At 43.9% G+C, this 23,088-nt stretch overlaps 1 protein-coding gene and 1 non-coding gene across 4 annotated transcripts in view; one reads left to right on the forward strand and one right to left on the reverse strand.

The window, feature by feature from the left end:
* The window catches only part of LOC126266652 (putative fatty acyl-CoA reductase CG5065), a 394,269-nt gene that overhangs the window by 37,918 nt on the left and 333,263 nt on the right, over nt 1-23,088 (reverse strand). For all 3 annotated transcript variants that reach the window (XM_049971045.1, XM_049971048.1, XM_049971046.1), the window contains exon 8: nt 22,301-22,558. In XM_049971045.1, the coding sequence (XP_049827002.1) occupies nt 22,301-22,558 (258 nt within the window). The remainder of the gene's footprint in view (nt 1-22,300; nt 22,559-23,088) is intronic.
* On the forward strand, nt 16,259-16,333 carry Trnas-cga (transfer RNA serine (anticodon CGA)). Its single transcript has one exon. It is a non-coding gene; the product is annotated as a tRNA-Ser (tRNA).

Consider the following 23,088-nt stretch of genomic DNA (forward strand, 5'->3'; position numbering starts at 1 on the left):
GGACAATGCGACATCCCGCATGTCCAGAATTGCTATGCTACATAGTGCCTCCTGGAACAATTTTGTGAGTTTCAACACTTCCGTTGTACACTAAACATTATTGAGCATATCTGTGATGCCTTGCAACGTGCTGTTCAATGGACATCTCCACCCCCTCATACTCTTAAAGATTTACGGACAGCCTGCAGGATTCATGGTGTTAGTTCCTTCCAGCACTACTTCAGATATTAGTCGAGTCCATGCCACCTCGTGCTGCGGCACTTTGGCTCTTCTGCGTGCACGTGGGGGCCCTACAGGATATCAGGCACGTGTACCAGTCTCGTTGGCTTTTCGGTGTGTAATTGCCATTGGTATCGATTCACCGGTCCCAGCAAGTAGGATGGGAGTGAATGGCTTCAGTGTAAAAACATCGGGGTTGCAGACGGGTCCAGTTGCCTACGGCGTCCTGCATCTCCTTGTGACAAGTGTACCTTTGTCCTTTCACAGACTGGTTTAAGAGACCAAAGATATGCGAGTCACAGGGCAAGATATCGCAGCTTTAAAGAGTATGTTCCGGATCTCCCATCGAAAGCTCTTAAGAAGATGGAGGTATTTCTTGGTCACACACCCTGCTTCATAACGCTGACAGTACAGGAATGTTGTTTCCCATGTGCATCTTTCATCTTGCTGTAAGCTTGTGAAGTATGCTCCCCTTCTGCTCGAAAAAATTGGATAGCTGCTCTTTGTGTTTATCTGGAGGAATCCATCATGGTGCAAGCTACGGAAACAACTCTCCAGAAACGAAATTGCTACGAATGCGTTACCTCCGTTTGTGCATGTTTGAAACCACCACACTATCGAGAAATAATTCACCTACTGGGATTACATAAAACGTCGCTACCTCGGAGGCCTCCCTTTCAGTTGGACATACATCATAGCATTTCGTTTACAACAACCACAGGGACAAACTCGTGAAGCTCTTCACTGACACAGCAAAACAGGCTCTGTCAGCAGAAAATAGAAAAACTCCTGGTGTTAACGGCTTTTACAAAGAGCAGTATGTGATACATAGGTTGTAACGATCCCCATCTCGTCTATTTAGCTGTTAGACATCGCAGAAATACGCACGTCTCGCTACAGGCCTTTGTGACGTTAACGGCCACTGCAGCCGCAAGACTTAATTGCTCCTTTATGGGAGAAGTGACCGTTAATCGACGGATCTAGATCAACTCACTGCTATACTGTATCAATGTTGATAATGCTTTCATACTGCACTTCCTTGCATCAATCTGATAACAATCTGATAAATTTCAAGACCTGGCTACTGGATTGGAAATACTCAACGATAATAGTCTCTGTTAAACCTCCAATTAGCTCCTTGAAACATTCTTATTTAAGAAAAAGCCGTTGGATAAGAATTCAAAGCTAGGAACATCACAAAGTTGCACCAAAAACAAACACTTCAGTTTTCACTAAAATATATCAGTTTAACTTAAATTTAAACATATTGTATGGGGTATTTTATGACTGTGACTATATTGTAAATTTATGAAATAATTTTTACTGTTTCAGTCACTTTTCCCTAACATTGAATTAAGATGACACGCTTCGACAGCATGCTGCCGTCATCAAGTGCTTTACAATTATTTGCTCACTCCATTAATCTAAAGTATGATAATGTTCATTTGCTGTGTGTGCTACTGAGGTTACACATCAAAATACAATCCTCTACAGAAAGATACATTAATTTCAGAGTGCACATTAAGTTATTTACATGTTTACATTATTTTCTTGGTGTATTTACTTACATTTCAACGTCTGTCACACAGAGCACCATAACAAACACATAACAACTCAAGGCTTTCACATTCAGATGTTTACATTTTCTGAGGACTCTTGATTGCTAAGAAAAAGTAATTTCATTTCTAAGCCAGAAATATGCATTAAGATGGAACCTTGCCTATGAACATGTATTTATCAATGGCGCATATCAAATAATATGATTACTAGGCAAAGACAATTTTTTGTTAAAGACATATAATTTCTTTTCAATAAAACAAGAATTCAGCATTGAAGAGATGTTAAAGATATTAATGTTTTTACTTTCCTGCGTTTCATTTAGCAACCTGTTACCATGTACAGTGTATGAAGCAATAACGGAAAGGCAGTTTATAGCTTAGAAGGCTATGAAACTCGTGAACAAGGAACGAAAATGAGCATGTTATAATGTGCACCAAGATCACAGAAAAAACACTCAAAGGTACAAATATAAGGTTAAGTAACCATGCAGCCATAATTATCAAGATGGACAAAGAGAATACTTCGTGTATAAAGAAAGAGGAAGAATACATCAGAAAAACATTGGATTTCTTCACTAATAATGGCATTACTGAAATACAAAAAGATAAAAGATTCCACAGAAACATTTCAGACAAAGCTCAGATCACAACGACACACATATTTCTTGCTAACATCTGTGAGAAGGAGCACTGCACTACTATTAATCCTTGGCCACCAAACCTAAGATCGCAACCGAAAATCCGTAGAAAAAGGCTGCCCAATTTGTACGATTGTGAACTCAAGAGACAGTCGAGGTAAAGAATTACAGACGAATGGCACCAGATACTATCCAAAACACACACATACACCAGAAACTACTCAGTAAGAAACAATCAGTAGCTAATAGACGAAATTAATAAAAATATCAGCATCTCCATTCAGCCCAGCTACTACCATGTGGCACTACAAAGCTATACAAGAACAAACCCATCCCAGAAACACTCAAAGTCATCTGGTCAAACATTATGACACATTAAAAAACTATCATCGCCTGAAATTGTTGAGTTCGTGGACGTTCTTGAACTAGTATTAAACTACACGTATTTTACATTTAATAATAAAATGTACATGCAGCATAGAGGTCTCATAATGGGCTCATGTACAGTAGGTACAATTGCCAGGATACATATTAACCACCTAGAGGAAAAACTTTTGTAACAAATGAAGGGCTATAGATACAATTATTTCTTATAAACATTATGTTGATGATACATTGCTTCTGGTAGATGGTTACACAAATGATATTAAGAGCAGTGAGAGATAGTTAACTAGATAAATATGTGAAGCTTAATGAACTCATCACAGTCAAACAAACAGCTGCAGCAAATGACTGTGACGAGTCACTTATTGACAAACATCACACCGAAAAGAAACAAACAATAATGAACCAACTGTCAGGCATAAAACGAAAAGGAAATCCACTGGTTGCATACTATTCACAGATAAGTTCTTCCACACAATTACAAACATTTTCAGGCCCCCTAACATTACCGTAGCCTTGACAATAGACACCTCATAAACAGACAGACAAACAGACAAATCACACATTCTCAAAATAGTATGTATGGATCAAAGCCTTCTGTGTAAACCAAACTGGGAGAGTCTCACAAAAAAGATACAATGAATACAAAAATGTCTGCCGTACAAAGAGTTATACCAAATCACCAATAACTGCCCCCATAAGGCTACTGGCCATCCATTCCATGATATAGTGAATGATCTTGACATCTATATCTACAGTATACTGACCGTAAAACCGTCATTTCTGTGTGTTTCGTGGTTGAACAAGCTAATATCCAAAACTGCTCGATGAATTATCAAGGGGTTTTCACATGTAATTAGAGCGTACCTTGGAGTGACACATAAGCTTTATTTCATCAAAATTGGTCACGCGAGAAAAAAAGATATAGTGATTTAAAATTTTATGTAAAACAGCCGTGTGTGTTTGTTTGTTTGAACACACTAATCACCAAAACTATGACACAAATTTTCATGGAACGACTTTTTGACTTTACTTTATCAAAATCGGATAACGGGAAAAATACTGTGATTTAAAATTACATCTAAAACCGCCTGCTCGATCTAGTAGCTGGACTGTTTAATCATCATGGCGTAGAACACCAAAGAACCAGTAGATGGCACTGTTTGTTTCGTGTAACACCAAAGAACCCATAAATGGAGCTGTTCCTTATCTATATAAACGATTTGGGAGACAATCTGAGCAGCCGTCTTCGGTTGTTTGCAGATGACGCTGTCGTTTATCGATTAATAAAGTTATCTGAAGGTCGAAACAAACTATAAAACGATTTAGAAAAAATATCTGAATGGTGTTAAAAGTGGCAGTTGACCCTAAATAACGAAAATAGAGAGGTCATCCACATTAGCGCTAAAAGAAACTCGTTAAACTTTGGTTACACGATAAATCAGACTAATCTAAAAGCCGTAAATTCAACTATATACCTACGTATTACAATTACAGACAACTTCGATTGTAAGGAACACATAGAAAATGTTGTGGGGAAGGCTAACCAAAGGCTACGTTTTATTGGCAGGACACTTAGAAAATGTAGCAGACCTACTAAGGAGATTGCCTACACTACGCTTGTCCGTCTTCTTTTAGAATACTGCTGCGCGGTGTGGGATCCTTACCAGGTAGGCATGACAGAGTGCATCGAAAAAGTTCAAAGAAAGGCCGCACGATTTGTATTATCGCGAAATATGAGAGAGAGTGTCACAGAAATGATACAGGGTTTGGGCTGGAAATCATTAAAAGAAGGCGTTTTTCGTTGCGACGGAATCTTCTCACGAAATTCCAATCACCAACTTTCTCCTCCGAATGTGAAAATATTTTCTTGACATCGACCTAAATAGGGAGGAACGATCACCATGATAAAATAAGGGAAATCAGAGCTCGTACTAAAATATATAGGTGTTAATTCTTCCCGCGCGCTATACGAGACTGGGATAACAGAGAATTGTGAAGGTGGTTCGATGAACCCTCTGCCAGGCACTTAAGTGTGATTTGCAGAGTATCCACGTAGATGTAGATGTAGATATTTTCAGAACTTTACGTCAGTGACGGAATTAAGCGCTGAAATCTTATCATTATGAATACAAACTAACACTGACTTTACTTGGCTAGGATATATGCATTTACGGATTTCATTTAGTGTGTTAGAAACTTAACGACATCCATAGTTTTTGTTTGTATTCTTGTTAGGAAAAATGAATTTTTACAGTTTGCTTCGTAATTTGGGTGCCTATTCATTACACTCCGATTTCATTTTGTTTATGAACAAAAATGCCTAGAAATGGTCGAGCCTTTTTGAATACATCAGACAACTAAAAGATTGAGGTCTCTGAATCCATTGATGATCATGAGACAATATTTGCTCCAGCTCGAGAACATCAGGCCTTAAGCCGTCCTTTGGAAAGTCTTTTTGAAAGCGGTTACCTTGCTCATCAGGACCCTTCGCTCAAAGAAGCTTTAAGTTACTTCTCTCCAACGTAACATCACAGGAGCGAAAAGCCTGAAGGAGCGGGGCGCAGGCGTGGAAGTTTTTATGCCACGAGTCCTGCTTATTCCTAATAGTTTACCGTTTCACTTTAACTGTGTTCAAGTCCCTGTGCACTTGGGGTATGTATGCTATGATTGTAAAAGAAGCAGAAGACCAGACGATGCGTGTTGCAGGTGTGGTTCGTAGTGTCAGCTGCTTTGGCAAGGTCAGCTCTATGTGGTTCTCTCCCGTGTTAGGAAACATACAGGTTCTGCATTCATGTCTCCATTCATACTACTTCAAATGTTATATACAAAGAAGTTTTATAAGTCAAAAATAAATTCCACACACACGAAGTCTCAGGCACAGCTATAAATAAATGCCCAGGCTAACGGAATTTCTAGTATTACATAAAATGGCCAAGGGACACCAAATGGACTTATATGAGGAGTTAGATAGTTTCATTCGTGGCACAGTACATGGTAAAGGTTACTAAATCATAAGCCAGAAAGTAATAACGTTAATTTGTTTAAAATTTTCTGCAATGCTGAATGCTTATTTTATTGAAGCAGAAGTCTGCAGCTAGTCATCATATTATTTAATATGTGCCATGATATAAATATGTCTGTATAGAAGACGTGTCATCTTCGTGTACATTACTATCTTAAATTAAAATTAGTTCATCTTAGCATTCAACAGTCTTCAGAGTGATGTAAACATCTCAAAGTGAAAGTCTTAAGTTGTGATCTGTTTATTATTACATTCGGTGTGACAAACAACTAAATGTAAGTAAATATACTAATGAAGTAATCTAAATAATAAACCACTTTATGAACTCTCTGAAATAAATATATCTTTCCTGACAGTACTGTATTTCGATACATAACCTCCCTGGTACACACTGCAAATGAACAAAATTATACTTCAGATTAATGTAAGTGCCGTTATGCACCTGGTAACGACAGCAACCTGCCGAAATGCGTCCTACTAATTAAATATTGATAAAAAGTGACTGAAACAGTAGAAATTATTCCATGTATTTCAAAAAAAATTCAAATGGCTCTGAGCACTATGGGACTCAACTGCTGTGGTCATCAGTCCCCTAGAACTTAGAACTACTTAAACCTAACTAACCTAAGGACATCACAAACATCCATGCCCGAGGCAGGATTCGAACCTGCGACCGTAGCAGTCGCACGGTTCCGGACTGCGCGCCTAGAACCACGAGACCACCGCGGCCGGCTCCATGTATTTCACTTTAACGCTATTTCAGTGAACCATGTGAAATCCCCAGTTGCACCTCCAGATACATCTGGTTTCCTCAAACAGATTAAAGACCCCTGCCGAATAATAACACGTGTTCAGGCTTAATCTATATACACAATACTTTGTCAGTCGCAACTTACAGTCAAACCTCAACAATCCCGTGCGCAGCTATGCTGATACAATGCTCCTGATCCAATGGTACCTCGCACTTTCCTCCCAGGTGATCCATGACCGACTCCCAGATTTTAGAAATTTGTTGAACATTAGTCGTCCAACCACTCAGCACTTTGATTACAGAATAGATAGCTTACGTCCATCCCATGGCATTACCGTCTGCTCAGCTCCATCTAAATTTAAAATCAACAGTGCAGTTGGTTTTTCGACGGGAAGAAGCACTGTTATCTTCATTTGCAAATGAATTAGCAGAAACGTTCCTCTAGCGCAGCGGTAGTCTTTGAATACTCCGAATTATTCGCCGTACACTGAAAGCCATCTGGCGTGATTCATTACAAACAGATGTGGGGAAACTCTACTCCAACTGTTCAGAAAGGGACCATACAGCAGCCCCATGTTGGCTGAAACATATTCCGAAAATGCCGCTGACGTTCGTTCATACATCGTTGTCCGTTGCACTCGTAAAATTACTCCTCTGACTATGCTTCTCTGTTGTCTTGGAAAACGTACAGGATGCAAGCTGACTGAGAGCTACTCTTACAGAAATGGCGAAACTGGTTAAAACACGAATTGTACGTTTATCTCTGTACCCTCAAAGGCATAATCGGCAATAGCTTAAGAGGGGGCAGGAATATCTACATCTACATCTACATCCATACTCCGCAAGCCACCTGACGGTGTGTGGCGGAGGGTACCCTGAGTACCTCTATCGGTTCTCCCTTCTATTCCAGTCTCGTATTGTACGTGGAAAGAAGGATTGTCGGTATGCTTCTGTGTGGGCTCTAATCTCTCTGATTTTATCCTCATGGTCTCTTCGCGAGATATACGTAGGAGGGAGAAATATACTGCTTGACTCTTCGGTGAAGTTATGTTCTCGAAACTTTAACAAAAGCCCGTACCGAGCTACTGAGCGTCTCTCCTGCAGAGTCTTCCACTGGAGTTTATCTATCATCTCCGTAACGCTTTCGCAATTACTAAATGATCCTGTAACGAAGCGCGCTGCTCTCCGTTGGATCTTCTCTATCTCTTCTATCAACCCTACCTGGTGCGGATCCCACACTGCTGAGCAGTATTCAAGCATTGGGCGAACAAGCGTACTGTAACCTACTTCCTTTGTTGTCGGATTGCATTTCCTTAAGATTCTTCCAATGAATCTCAGTCTGGCATCTGCTTTACCGACGATCAACTTTATATGATCATTCCATTTTAAATCACTCCTAATGAGTACTCCCAGATAATTTATGGAATTAACTACTTCCAGTTGCTGACCTGCTATTTTGTAGCTAAATGATAAGGGACCTATCTTTCTATGTATTCGCATCACATTACACTTGTCTACATTGAGATTCAATTGCCATTCCGTGCACCATGCGTCAATTCGCTGCAGATCCTCCTGCATTTCAGTACAATTTTCCATTGTTGCAACCTCTCGATACACCACAGCATCATCTGCAAAAAGCCTCAGTGAACTTCCGATGTCATCCACCAGGTCATTTATGTATATTGTGAATAGCAACGGTCCTATGACACTCCCCTGCGGCACACCTGAAATCACTCTTACTTCGGAAGACTTCTCTCCATTGAGAATGACATGCTGCGTTCTGTTATCTAGGAACTCCTCAATCCAATCACACAATTGATCTGATAGTCCGTATGCTCTTACTTTGTTCATTAAACGACTGTGCGGAACTGTGTCAAACGCCTTGCGGAAGTCAAGAAACACGGCATCTACCTGTGAACCCGTGTCTAAGGCCCTCTGAGTATCGTGGACGAATAGCGAGAGCTGGGTTTCACACGACCGTCTTTTTCGAAACCCATGCTGATTCCTACAGAGTAGATTTCTAGTCTCCAGAAAAGACATTATACTCGAACATAATACGTGTTCCAAAATTCTACAACTGATCGACGTTAGAGATATAGGTCTATCGTGATTTGCGCGCGTAACATGTGATAGTACCTGCACTCTGAGACAACTTGTTATACCAAAAGGAAGCCCGGTTCAAGGTTCGTATCTTCCAGGAGAGTCGTGGTCCCCCATCAGCACCACGACAAATATAAATGCTGCATTGTGGTGGTAGCATTAGACCATGCGACGTTTTCCTTCACACTGTGATGGAATGTCTAGATCAATGCATTCCCATACTGTAGATATTTAAAGTATCTGACAGGTAATTTTCTAGCAGGACAACAAATCTTTCTAAAGACGCTGTACATTGGTTTGAGAATTATGATAATGAATTTCAGATCATGTCCTGCATCCTGAGGCTATGGTCAGTCATTCTGTTATGATAATGAATTTCTGATCATGTCCTGCATCCTGAGGCTATGGTCAGTCATTCTGTGGAACCAATTTACGAGTATATCGATCTCCATCTTTCAATTTAGTAAACAACACGTCTTAAACCACAAGAACAGAATAAATTAAGTGCAGATATCTGGTATTTTCTACTTTCAGCCAAGTAAAAAAAAGACACTTCAGTGCAGATGGTCTACTTTACAAATGTAGATCAGTGCTCTTCATGATTCGTAATTATAATCTGGCTGATCACTCCAGGCCTCATTGCCTTTGTCCGAAAGCGGCCTCTCAGTTGCGTGGAACACACTACTGCTGGAACAAAGTGTGGCAGCAAGCAGTCAGAAGATGGCCATCTCTTCGGCGAATTCGACATGTAATTTAACAGAAAATACATCGACGCCGGGTGCCAACCTTTTGCCCATCATTTCTAAATAATTTTCATACTTCACTAAGGCGCTGCAGTCATGGACTGTGTGGCTGGTCCTGGCTGAGGTTCGAGTCCTCCCTCGGGCATGGGTGTGTGTATTTGTCCTTAGGATAATTTAGGTTAAGTAGTGTGTAAGCTTAGGGAATGGTGACCTTAGCAGTTAAGTCCCATAAGAATTCACACACATTTAAACATTTTTGAACATACTTCACTGACAGATGTAGCATGCTCTTTATCAGTGAATGAATTCTGGAAAATCATAAGCAGCATTTAAACCTCGTTGCGGTAGCAATGAGTTCGGTGTCAGTTTCTTCAGTAATTAACTGGAGAGACGATTTCACCCCACTGATCGACTTCACTTACGGTCAAAAGTTCTTAGAAATTCTTTCAAGCTGTTTACGCAAATATTATCTCCTACATTCATTGTAGGTTTGTCGAATACTGCAGTGACACAGTTAGGTTAAGACACTAACATAAGTTTAAGACATACACTTTCAAAACACAAAGGCAGAGCAGATTATCGTTTGTTTGTTTGATAGTTTCATTTAATAATTCAGTTTGAGTTATTTTAGAGTATACGCCAGTGTTCTACAAATTTTGCAAGTAAGGCCATCTATTAGCGGCGTACGGAACTGTTAGCATAAAGGTTTTCCTTTCCTTCTGAGTAAACTTGTAATTGTAAATTTTATCATTTATGTGATACAGATCGTGTAAATTTAAAGAACACGGAAACAGCAGTATGTGTAGTAAGGAAAACAAAATTGTGGAAATTTTTTTTATCACTTCTGAAAGAGAACTCGACTGCTTAGGCAAAGACTTTATTTATTGTACCACCATCGAGTAGACTGTGGCAGGCTGGCAGTATGGCAGTATACGTTGCTTCAAGAGCTCTGGAATGAAAACGTATTATCTGAAAGCAATGTGAGGTTTCCAGAATGAGAATTTCACTCTGCAGCGGAGTGTGCGCTGATATGAAACTTCCTGGCACATTAAAACTGTGTGCCCGACCGAGACTCGAACTCGGGACCTTTGCCTTTCGCGGGCAAGTGCTCTACCAACTTTTTTTTTTTCTAATAAGACGCTACCCTTTTTTTTATTTTTATTTATCTGGACAGGAAAGGAAAAACTACAAAAAAATGTCTATTTGCCACCGCCACTTGTATTCTAACAAAAAAATAAAATTAAACGCACCTCTTCAGGCGTTGGCACCTATCTACACCTATTCCAAAACAACTAACCTATTACTGCAAAGGTGTAGGAAAGGAAGAAAGTAGGGGGGAAGAGACATAGAGAGTAGCGACAAAAAAAATGAAATTTGTTGTGAACAGGAACTTTTTTTTTGTTTTTAGTTTATTGTATTGCATTTTTGTTTTCTTTATTTTTCTTTGTTTTTTTTGTATGTATGTTTTTATTTATTCATTTTTTTGTATTATGGCAGTCGTTGCACCAGAATTCTAGGAGTCGCTTGCGCCGTCTGATTGGCGGAACATCCAAACGTGTCTTCTCGAAATTTTAGTGGGGATTCCGTGTGTAGTACGTTCAGAACATCATATCGGCAAAAAAGCATCAGCATCTCATGGCTTGGACGTTCCAGCTGGAAGGCGGGTCATGAAAGGCGCTCCGTAGAAAATTGGAAAAGAACTGCTTGTATCTGGGGTTGCGAACAAGTGCACAATGTCGATCGTTAAGGTACGTCCAATAACCTAGTTCTGATTTCTCATCGGGCCCAAAAAGGTAGCGGACTGTATGACCGCGTATCCAATTCACGGCATTAGTTTTTGTTGTGGGGTAATGAATCACATCCGGGAATAGAAGCGTCAGGAAAATAATCTGAGCAGGCGGCTGTCGGGTGAGGAAAGCCAGGATACGCTGCGCGAGCCTCCAGACGTCAGCAGACGGACCACATGAGAACCGATGAGCGTCCGTGTCCTCTACACCACAGTGAACACAGAGTGGTGTGTCAGCAAGGCGGATGCGGTGCAAACGAGACTGGTTGACCTGTTTGCCATTGACGGTGATATACCAGGTGGACTGAACGCTGGTGTCGAGGTAACCAGCATGCACTGCTTTCCACACACGGCGCCATATGATCTGGGGAAACTTGTGTTCAATGGGGTTGGGGGTTTGACACATTTGTAAGGTGTCGTATACAGTCTTTGTCTGGAGTATACGGAGAAGGGGTAAGGAGTGCAGAATGTAACTGATTTCAAAGAAGAAGTACCGAAAGTGATAAAAGGGGGGTGGAATGTCGGATAACATGACCGGGGCTGACATGGAGACTGGTGCGTATTCACGCAAAAGCAGTCCGGTCAGGCTCGTCGGGCAGCGACGCCAGACTTTCAGTTGGGAGCTAACAAAAAGTGCGGTAACTCTGTCTGGCACATGGAATAAGCCCACTCCACCACGCTCCCGCGGGAGGGCAAGGGAGGAATATTGAACTTTAAATAACATCCCGGCACAGACAAAGGATCCCATAGCCATCAACATACGACGTGCGAGGGTAATCGGAACCGGGAACACTTGTGCCACATGGGGGATGCGTGAGGCGTGATAAACATTCACGTATTGCGCGCGCTGTATAATGTCGAGGGATCGAAGCCGGTGGTCCACAAGGCCAGCCCTGATCGTTTGTAGGAGACGTCGACCGTTGGTTGCCGCTGAGCGACGGAGGTCATTCATAAAATCAATGCCCAAACAGCGGACGCTGGTGGCCACACTTAGAGGAGCGACAGATCTTTCTGGTAGACCCTCACCAATGAGCAGAACCTTCGATTTGGAAATGTTAAGAGAACTGCCCGATGCCTCCCCATAAGTCGTCACCCAAGTCAGAGCAGCGCGAACATCGTCTTCATTGCGGAGGTAGAGGACTAGATCGTCAGCATAGGCTGTACAACAGAAGCGGTGCCCATGCAATGTCAGGGCCACCAGGCGTTGGCGAAGCCCCTGTAGGAGGGGCTCTAATGCCAAAGCATACAGTATCGTGGAAAGTGGGCATCCCTGTCGGACAGAGCGCTCGATCGCTAGAGGCGCGATGAGGCGACCATTACAGAGTATTCTTGATGTTGCGCCGCTCAAGAGCCGCATTACCACGGTGATTGTACGAACCGGAAAACCCATGTGTTGGAGGACCGATTTCAGAAAAGTATGGTCGACACGGTCGAAAGCTTGACGGAAGTCAAGCGATGCCAATGCGCCAGGTAAATGTCGCGAGCGCGCGAGCGCAATCATGTCCCTATAACGGCAAAGGGCCGTATGGATGTTGTTGTCACCGCCCAACGAAGTCTGATCAAGGGAGGTGACGGATCTTGCTGCCTTCTTGAGGCGTGAGGCCAACAAACGGGTGAAAATTTTCATGTCACTGTTGAGTAGAGTGATGGGCCGGTAATCACAGATCCGTGATCGCCCATGTGGCTTAGGGACCAGGATGATGACCCCATCAAGGAAGGTGGCTGGGATCATCGTTGTGGGTGACATCAATTCACGACAGATGGACGTCCAAGCAGGTAACAAAAGGTAGCTAAAATACTTGTAAAAGTCGAGGGGGAGGCCGTCAGGTCCAGGGGACTTGTTGGCAGCCCCCACCTTGATAGCATCTAGGACTTCATCAGAGGTCACTTGTTCCTGAAGTTCTTGAGCCACATCCTCTGGCATGGTGTTGACAGTCATTGCTGCCACCTCCTCAATTAAGGTCGGGGGATGAGGGACGGCAGCGAACAGTTGACGGAAATGAGAATAGAAAGCGTGACCAATGTCGCATTGCGTAGTGTGTCGTCGTCCTTCCGCATCTGTGAGATCGTGGATGAGGGTTCGACGACGACGTCGGCGTTCCCTGAGAAGGTGGTACATCGATGGCGTTTCATGAGGCATATGGTCACGGGTGCAGGATCTGACAAGAGTCCCTTCTAAGCGCCGTCGCGTGAGGGAAGTAATCTGCGCTTTAGCACGATGCACCATCATCTGACGATCAGGAGAGAAGGCCATCGAAGTGCAGTCACGAAGGACTGCATAATAAAAGTCCATGGTGCTCGCTTGCCAGGCTTTGAAGTCTTTGCCATATCCTATCAGCGCCCTGCGCAGAGCTGGTTTCGCGCATGATACCCACCACGATAAGGTGGATGCGTAGGCGGGGCGACGACGATGACAGAGGGCCCACGCATCCTCAACGATTCGTCGGCAGTCAGGGACAGTCAGGTGGGAAACGTTGAATTTCCACAAGCCGCGGCTGTGCCACACTTGTTGGCGGGCGAGGACGACATCGCAGATGTAGGCGTCATGGTCAGAGAAAGCCAGAGGCCATACTTCGGCATGTCGAGTGTCGGCAGCAAGGGAACGTGTGAGGTATATACGATCGAGACGACTAGATGAATGCGCCGTATAATATGTGAAACCTGCACGGGTGCCATGCACCTTTGTCCATGTGTCAACAAGCTGGAGTCTGTCGATGATGACGGAGAGGGCCGCACAAGGGGAATGATGCGGTAATTGATCTTCAGGCCTTTGCGTGGAGTTGAAATCGCCACCGAGGACCATATCATCTAGGGGACCCTCAAACAGCGGCGTTACCTCGTCAGCAAAGAAAGTGTGTCGATCACGACGTCGACTGGAGCCGGACGGCGCATATACATTGAGGATACGGACGCCGAACAGCGTGAGAGCCATACCCCTAGCATTAGCAAGGTACACTACATCTTCAGCAGGGAGTCCAGAACGGAGGAGGATGGCAACTCCACTACCGTTGTCAGAAGCATGGGAGATGTGTGCCACGTAGCCAGTGGGGGCATGGAAATCGGCGACAAACACTTCTTGGAGGAGGGCAATGTCGACATCAGCAGCATAAATGGTCTCACGGAACATTGCCAGTTTATGGGGGGCCCGAATGGTGGCCAGATTCATCGTCGCTGTGCGGTAATGTTGGGGGCGTGCTCCCACCATTGGCACAGATGTTCCGGCAGAGATGTCTGGCTGGCGTGTAACATCTGACGTAGTCACCGTTGTCGTAATCACTGGCTGGAAGGTGGGTCAGGCACCTCCATGGGGCACTGCCTGATGGGAGGACCACCATCTCGAACTGCTCCTTCGTCGATATCATCAGCCCAGGAGACTGGAACAGACGGTGAGCGACTGTCACACTCCTCGAGGGCGAGTTGTAGCGACGCTGCTGTAGTGGGGTCCAGGGAGGCACCCTCCTTGGAATCCGTCATATTCGTGTGAGATCGTTCTTCAGATGGGACATCAGGAGCAGCCTCTCCTGTCGTCAGAACGCTCGAAGGGAGATCACTGTCGTGTATCAGCTCCACTGCCTATGATGCCACATGAAGAAGTGTGTCGTCAGATGGCGTTTGACTCCTCTTCTTCCGTTTTCTGGGCGACCGTTGCTTTCGGAGGTGCTGTTCTGAATCAGAATGTGGATGTTCTATGTCCGAGGTCGCGCCAGTCTGAAGAAAGGCAGAGGTAGGCACCGCATTCGCGTCGATGTCCATCGTGCTCTGGAGAGTTGGTGGTGTCGTAGCCGTCAGAGGAGATGGTGCCGGTGAGGCCATGGCAGCACCGTCATTTCCAGTGGGGAGTGCCGGGTGGAGAAGAGGTGCTTCCTGAAGTGACGCATCGGGGCTGCGTACGGCTGTGGCGTAGCTATCTGGTAAAGAAGCGGCCGTCACTTTGGGAGCTGAGTCACTGGTCGGGACCTGGAGCAAACGTCGGCGGAGACATTCTGACCGAACATGGCCCTCCTGTCCGCAACCGGCACACGTCCGCGGCTGGCCATCATACATAACGATGGCTCGCACGCCACCTATCAGCAGATAGGATGGTACATGTTTGGAGAGTTCAATTTTGATTTGGCGGACACCATTCAACACGTTGTATGTCGTGAATGTCTGCCATTTCTCCGCGATGTGCGCCACAACATTGCCATAGGGTCGGAAAGCTTCGACGACCACATCTTGCGGCACTTCGAAAGGGAGCTCAAAAACCCGGATTGTTCGAAGTCCGAAACCAGCGTGATCGACCGTCACCTCTCCAATATGCCCGTCAGAATGTTTGAACTTGAGTCCGCGTGCGTGTTGTCGAACTACGTTAGCACACGCTTCCTCCGTCGTCATCTTAATATAGACGATGCTGCTAGTGATAGAGAAATGAATACCTATCACTTCCTGAGGGTCCAGACGTAGCTCTTCGCGAATGAATTGCTCAATTTCAAAAGCGCGTGGTCTAGCATGTTCGGCTTGGAATGTTACTTTAACTGTCGCTCGGCGGTAACAGTGCGCCATGAGGTGCAATAGAAATGGACGCTACACAACACGAAATACCGCGACGCGGAAGTAAACAAACTACGGTGCGCTGTCCGGCGCGCGGAGCCGGTCCGCACGCGACCACGGCCGAAAGCCGACTGACCAACTGAGCTACCGAAGCACGACTCACGTCCGGTACTCACAGCATTACTTCTGCCAGTATCCGTCTCCTACCTTCCAAACTTTACAGAAGCTCTTCTGAAAACCTTGCAGAACTAGCGCTCCTGAAAGAAAGGATATTGCGGAGACATGGCTTAGCCACAGCCTGGGGGATGTTTCCAGAATGAGAATTTCACTCTGCAACGGAGTGTGCGCTGATATGAAACTTCCTGGCAGATTAAAACTGTGTGCCCGACCGAGACTCGAACTCGGGACCTTTGCCTTTCAGGAGCGCTAGTTCTGCAAGGTTCGCAGAAGAGCTTCTGTAAAGTTTGGAAGGTCGGAGACGGATACTGGCAGAAGTAATGCTGTGAGTACGGGACGTGAGTCGTGCTTCGGTAGCTCAGTTGGTAGAGCACTTGCCCGCGAAAGGCAAAGGTCCCGAGTTCGAGTCTCGGTCGGGCACACAGTTTTAATCTGCCAGGAAGTTTCAATGTGAGGTTTGTCATAATTGGAGAGGCGATTTAGTAATGAGGGAAGAGGAAATTTGCTGCCCTGGTGACGAGATGTACACGTGCCACAGAAATTCCATAACATTATGCAGTATCTACATCAACAATGCATCGAACAAGCTAAGTTCGCCAAGAAATTTTGTTAGGTACAGCTTCCCAAAGAATGTCTCTGTGCGATATTGTAGTGCCTGTTATTTCTAATTGCAATGCAATGTTCCTTCGGACATGGTAAGGCGACCGATAGCGTTAATCGGGAAATCCCGGTTCAAGTCCCGGCCAGTACAAGTTTTAGTTGTCGTTATTCCATTATACAGCTGATGGTAGTCCATATGCGCAGCTGCGAATGCATTTAATGAATGCTTCCGTGTTTCTTTCGACATAAATATAGAACAGTATAAGGAATTCGCTTTTTTTAATTTAAAACCTGTCACTATAAATCAGTAGTGACTTTGGCACTTAAAGTCGTAGGTCGTTTGATGAAAATAAGTTTGCCATTACAGTATAAATAGTAGATTTCACTACCTGCACGGTATCTTTCACTATAGTAGCAGTGTTGCCTTGCATGCTTAGTAACAAAGACAGACTGCAAGTTAGCATCAACGTATTATTATTATTATTATTTTTATTATTATTATTATTATTTGTCATACGATTATATTTCGTAATGTTGTTATGCTTTGTGGTAGGAAAACGTGTCAGAGACATTGCCTTTGTCAATCTTCTACTTATCATGTCAACAAGAGTAAATTGTTTCCTTTTACAATTCCAGTTCCAAAGTTCTGTAAAAAAATAAGATTACGCGAAGATGTGTTCTTGCAGCGGTATCGTTAAAAAATGACGCTGGTTAGTCAGATGCACATACGGTCAAAAATTTGATTCAATAGGACAATTTAATAATCAATTCTGATGGCCGCGCTATGAGAATCTCCATCACTACTATATTCATTCCATTAGACCTCAGTGCGTCACCAATCTGTTGACTCCTTAACCTTGAATCCAGTTTCTACTAACGTTAACGTTTCCTGGTGTTTTGTAAAGGTAAATTAAAACAATGATCTGTGTCAAGCATTTTTAGTTTCTCAGACGACGCGTTCCGAGGGCTTACATCCTCATCTTCAGATAGATCAGTGGATTGCGTTATTTTCTGTTTCCTGGATGTAGCCACTTCTCTGTTTCGATTTCATTTCGAAGAGTCAAAAGAACCCTGAGGTTAGTTATAAATATACATTTTGATTATTAGATCGTACACAAATGCGAAATCCATACTTACTATAAAAATAGAGGAACATGTGTACGAGTATGTAATGATCCAAATCACCCCCTAAATCACTGGACCGATTTCAACCAAACTTGGTACACATTTCGCTGATTATATGGAAAGAATGAGTTTGGGGTAAAGATCCACGTACCTATGAGTGGGGTGGGGGTGGGAGTCAAAAAGAAGTGAAGCTCACGAGGCGCGAATTCCCTGATATTATTCATACATTAATTGTCAATGAGAGCACCTTGTTCTTTCGACAAACTTTACACTTAATTTTAAATCTTTACGGAACTTTTTCTCGCTGACAACCCCCACAATATAATGAAATAAATAATAGTTATCGCTTACTACATTTTTGCTATTCATTTAGTAAAAGTGCCACATTAGCTATGATGTTTTAATTTATTACTTCGTCACTACTAACTGTGTCCACTACAAAATTTGCACACAGTATACACATATACTATTGAATGTACCTCCAAAATTATATCATTATATGACACATAGTTCAGGGGATATGACGTCATAAACATGGACACGTAAAAGCTGCCGCATCATGCATGGCGTTTTAATTCGTTACGTGTTTACTACTAACTATATTCGCAAGACATTTCGCAGACAGTAGCCAAATACACCACTGAATGTACCTGCAAAACTGTGTCATTGCACTACACATGGTTCAAGAGATACAAGCATCGTGAAAACGAAACTGCAAGGCGGAATTCGCTAGACATACAGTAGAAATATGTGTACAAATTCGAGTGAGATGTAGTAAATAGTTGTGAAATGTATGTGACATGTGCGTACTCTGGGAAAGACGAGGGCAAAAAGCTTCTCCTACACCCCTGGGTCCATTTCAACCAAACTCGGTACATACTTGCACATTACTTACTATCTGGAAAGAAATACTGCTGGGGTAAGAACCACTTGCCTGCTATTGGAATGGCGCTGATTTCTTGGTGATGATGTGAGCTGGGGAGAAGGAGATGGAGAGAGAGGGGAAGGGAGTGGGGGGATGGACACAGATAGGGGGACGAGGAGGAGGTGGAGGGAACTGGGGAGGAGTAAATGGACGAAGAAGGGAAGAGGATGAGGTGTATGAAGAGAAGAGGGATGATGAGATGGACGGAAGAGGGGAGGGGGCGGAGGCGATGCACAAAGAGAGATGGGAGATGGGAATTGGCTTACAGGGGGCGACGAGACGCTTACGGGGGGGGGGGGGGGGAGGGGGAATGGAGAGAGAGAGAGGGAGGAAGGACCAGATGGCCAGGAAGAAAGGCAGGATTAGATGGACAGTGGGGAGGTGGGGGGGTGGGAAGCAGGAGAATGAAGAGGTGGGCTAACAGAAGATTGGAATAAATACATACCCAGGCAATTGTTAATAGATAACCTGCCTAACATCAGAGGACGTCATGTCCACGCCCAAAGAAGTACACTGAAGATCCATGGAATCGTACACCCACCTACTATCGTGCAGGGCACCCGCGACCATGCAGAATTGCCGCAACATGACATGGCATGGACTCGACTAATTTCTGAAGTATCGCATGGAGGGAACTGACACCATGAAACCTGCAGGGCTGTCCACAAGTAAGAGGGGGTGGAGATACCTTCTGAACAGCGCGTTGCAAGGGACCCCAGATTTGCTCAATAATGATTATGTCTGGGGGGTTCGGTGGCCAGGGGAAGTGTTTAAACTCAGAGTAGTATTCCTGAAGTCACTCTTTAAGAATTGTGGACGTGTGGGGTGTCGCATAGTCCTGCTGAAATTGCCCAAGTCCGTCGGAATGCACAATGGACATGGATGGGTGCAGACGATCAGACCGAATGCTTACATACGTGTCACCTGTCAGAGTGAGGTATAGCGCCTTCGCATCGCTCCTGTCACTTGTTAGGACGATATCGTCATAGGCATCAGTCATCGACAGATGTCACCAGCTGACATGGACCTGAGTTACAGAGGTGCACGTAGTTGTACTAGTAGGTGGCAGAGATCAGCAATTGACGGACAGTGCTAGCAGTTGTAGTCAAAACAATGTTTCGGAAGAGCAATTGAACGGAATGGACAGTGTCCTGAAAGTAGGGTATAAAATGAACATCAACAAAAGTAAAACAATGTAGTCGATTTAAGTCGGGTGATGCTGAGGGAATTAGATTAGGAAATGAGACACTCAAAGTAGTAAAGGAGTTTTGCTATTTGGGGAGCAAAATAACTGATGATGGTCGAAGTAGAGAGGATATAAAATGTAGACTGGCAATGGCAGGAAAAGCGCTTCTGAAGAAGAAAAATTTGTTAACATCTAGTATAGACTTAAATGTCAGGAAGTCGTTTCTGAAAGTATTTGTATGGAGTGTAGCCATGTATGGAAGTGAAACGTGGACGATAAATAGTTTAGACAAAAAGAGAATAGAAGCTTTTGAAATGTGGTGCTACAGAAGAATGCTGAAGACTAGATGGGTAGATCACATAACTAATGAGGAGGTATTGAATAGAATTGGGGAGAAGAGGAGCTTGTGGCACAACTTGACTAGAAGAAGGGATCGGTTGGTAGGACATGTTCTGAGACATCGAGGGATCACCAATTTAGTATTGGAGGGCAGCGTGGAGGGTAAAAATCGTAGAGGGAGATCAAGACATGAATACACTAAGCAGATTCAGAAGGATGTTGGCTGCAGTAGGTACTGGGAGATGAAGAAGCTTGCACAGGATAGAGTAGCATGGAGAGCTGCATCAAACCAGTATCAGGACTGAAGACCACAACAACAACAAAGTTATGTTTGATTAATATTTAAGGTATGGACATAATTATAATTGTTTTATATGTATAGTAACTATCAAAGTGAGTGTTGTATGAGTGAAGAAGAACATAAGTAAATGATATTGCTTTGTTTATTCACGAAATACCAATTAAACTATACAGGGGATTCACTATAATTAAATGTGCAGTCAGTTTATGGTACTAATAAATCGTGAGAAGAACACAAATTAATCGGTAATTTCAGAAGGAGTAATTTTATATTTGATACTTTTCTAAATTTATTTATTTAGAAATTGCCATAGAAAGAAATGTTTTACTATGATTGGTCACTGAAGTAAAGCACGGGTTAGCTCGGGATAATACTGCAACCTGATTTGTTGTTTGTGATATTTGCCAATCAGAAAAATGCAGGCTCGCGCCAATCTATTCTAAAAAAAAAAGCCTTTGGTGTGATCTAGGGAGATCGTGGCTGCGGGTTCGAGCTAGTAACATCTCATGGAAAGCAGCTCCGACGAAAGTACTGTAAAATCGCGGAAAAATGCTAATTACGAGTTCGCGAAGTAGTGCAAAGTGTATTTAAGTGAACGGTATAGTGGAAGTCGTGTGGAATATCGGACGGAATAACAAAACTATTTCTTTTGACTGTTAGTTATAACCGCGTGGCGTGTTGTGCGATCTAAGAGTGGTACAGATATTACATGTAGAGCAGAGTGCACAACATTTGAGCGAGCATTTTCATAACTAAACTATCCGGTGAACTCTATTAATTTCGGTAACGGGTGTAAATACCATAAAATGGCTATGTGTGTGATTGTGGTGTACGTGTGAACTTTACATTGTGTTGCCACTTAGTACGGACTTGGCAGTATTAACTGTGATCTTTGCTGTAAAAATACACCTGAAAATTTACATTGCCAAGTTAAAACTTTTATTTTGTTAGCTAGCCACATCCCGTTTACCGGACAATTCTGTGTATGTTGCGACCTGCAGTAGACAGTAGTGGTCTAGTATTTTCTACTACAGCTTTTAGCTAGACAAATGAACATTGCTGGACTCTGGCAGGGCGGTAAAAAGTAACGTGCCGCGCAGCAAAAGCCGTATGTAGACGCATCAGGGGTCACACATCACTCCATCCGCAGATGCCCCACACCATTACAGATCCTCCACCAGCTTGAACACTCCCCTGCCGACATGCAGGGTCCACGGATTCATGAGGTTTTCCCCATTCCAGTACACGTCGATCCTGTCGATACAATTTGGAACGAGAATCGTCCGACCAGGCAACATGTTTCCAGTCATAAACAGTCCTCTGTCGGTGTTGCCTTCGGCTCCGAAAGCCCATATTGTTGATGTTTCGTTGAATGGGTCATACGCTGACACAGGACTGAAATTTGCAGCAATTTGTGGAAGGGTTGCACTTCTGTGACGTTGAACGATTCTCTTCCGTTGTCATTGGTCCCGTTCTTGCAGGGTCTTTTCCCGACCGCAGCGTTGTCGGAGATTTGATGTTTTACCGTACACCTGATATTGATAGTACATTCGTGAAATGGTCCTACGGGAAAATCCCCACTTGATCACTACCTCAAAGATGCTGTGTCCCATCACTCCTTGCCATTATAGCATTAGTAATCGATGCAACAATTGCGCCAGACACTTGTTGTCTTATATAGGGGTTGCCGATAGCAGTGCCGTATTCTGCCTGCTTACATACCTCTGTGTACGAATACGCATGCATATACCAGTTTCGTTGCCGCTCTAGTGTATTGTAGGAAGTGATAAAGTGTGTGTGTGTGTGTGTGTGTGTGAAACGATTCGTACGAATAGTGGGAAGCAATGCGCCACGTGGCGTCGCGCAGCAGGAGCTGGAGTGAGGCAGAGACAGAGCGGGGCGCTGTACTGACATGCGGATGTTGCGTCGGCAGCGCGGCAGGGAGGCGGGGTCCTCGTGGAAGCAGTAGAAGCGCGCGCCCACGGACGCCGTCACCAGGTACTCGTAGGGCTCTATGGGCACCATGTCCATGTCGAAGCGGCGCTTGTCCTCGGCGTTGAGGCCCGTGTACAGCGCCAGGAAGCGCTCGTTGCGGAAGCTCCACTCGCGCGTCGTGAAGTACTGCAGCAGCTCCAGCCCGTCGGAGATGCGCCGCTGCAGCCGCACCATGCTGTCAACACAGGGCCGCACTCAGCCGCGCCTGCCGCCGTGCCGACACACTCCACGTCAACATGGGCCGCCGCATCGCGCACACAAGCCGAGCGGAAGAAAGAAAAAAAAAAGTGCGGAGTGCGGCGCAGCTGCACTGCACACAGCGTGTACAAGCCTATATATAGCAGGTGAAAAAAGTATTCGGATGCTTCAGTATTGAACCTTTGGACTTTTTTTTCAGTGGATGTAACACTGAAGCACTATTCTCAAACATTTTTCTTCATATACTGGAATGTTTAATCTCAAATGACGTATGGCTTTTTTAAAAAATAAAATATACTCTGTGTCATATAAAGGAAAAACATCAATGACAGCACTTCCTGATATGTAGAAAGTATTTCTAAAAATAGATGCCCTTTTTCGTAGCACGTGTGGGAAGAAATAGAGAGCTTAATACCAAATACAAAACTCCACACAATCACAAAGAACGTTCAGCAAAATCTGTATAAATAAAAATGTAAATTTTGACTTGTTCGAAATCGTTAATCT

The sequence above is a fragment of the Schistocerca gregaria genome, chromosome 4 (genome assembly GCF_023897955.1).
Source record: "Schistocerca gregaria isolate iqSchGreg1 chromosome 4, iqSchGreg1.2, whole genome shotgun sequence".
NCBI classification, from domain to species: domain Eukaryota; kingdom Metazoa; phylum Arthropoda; class Insecta; order Orthoptera; family Acrididae; genus Schistocerca; species Schistocerca gregaria.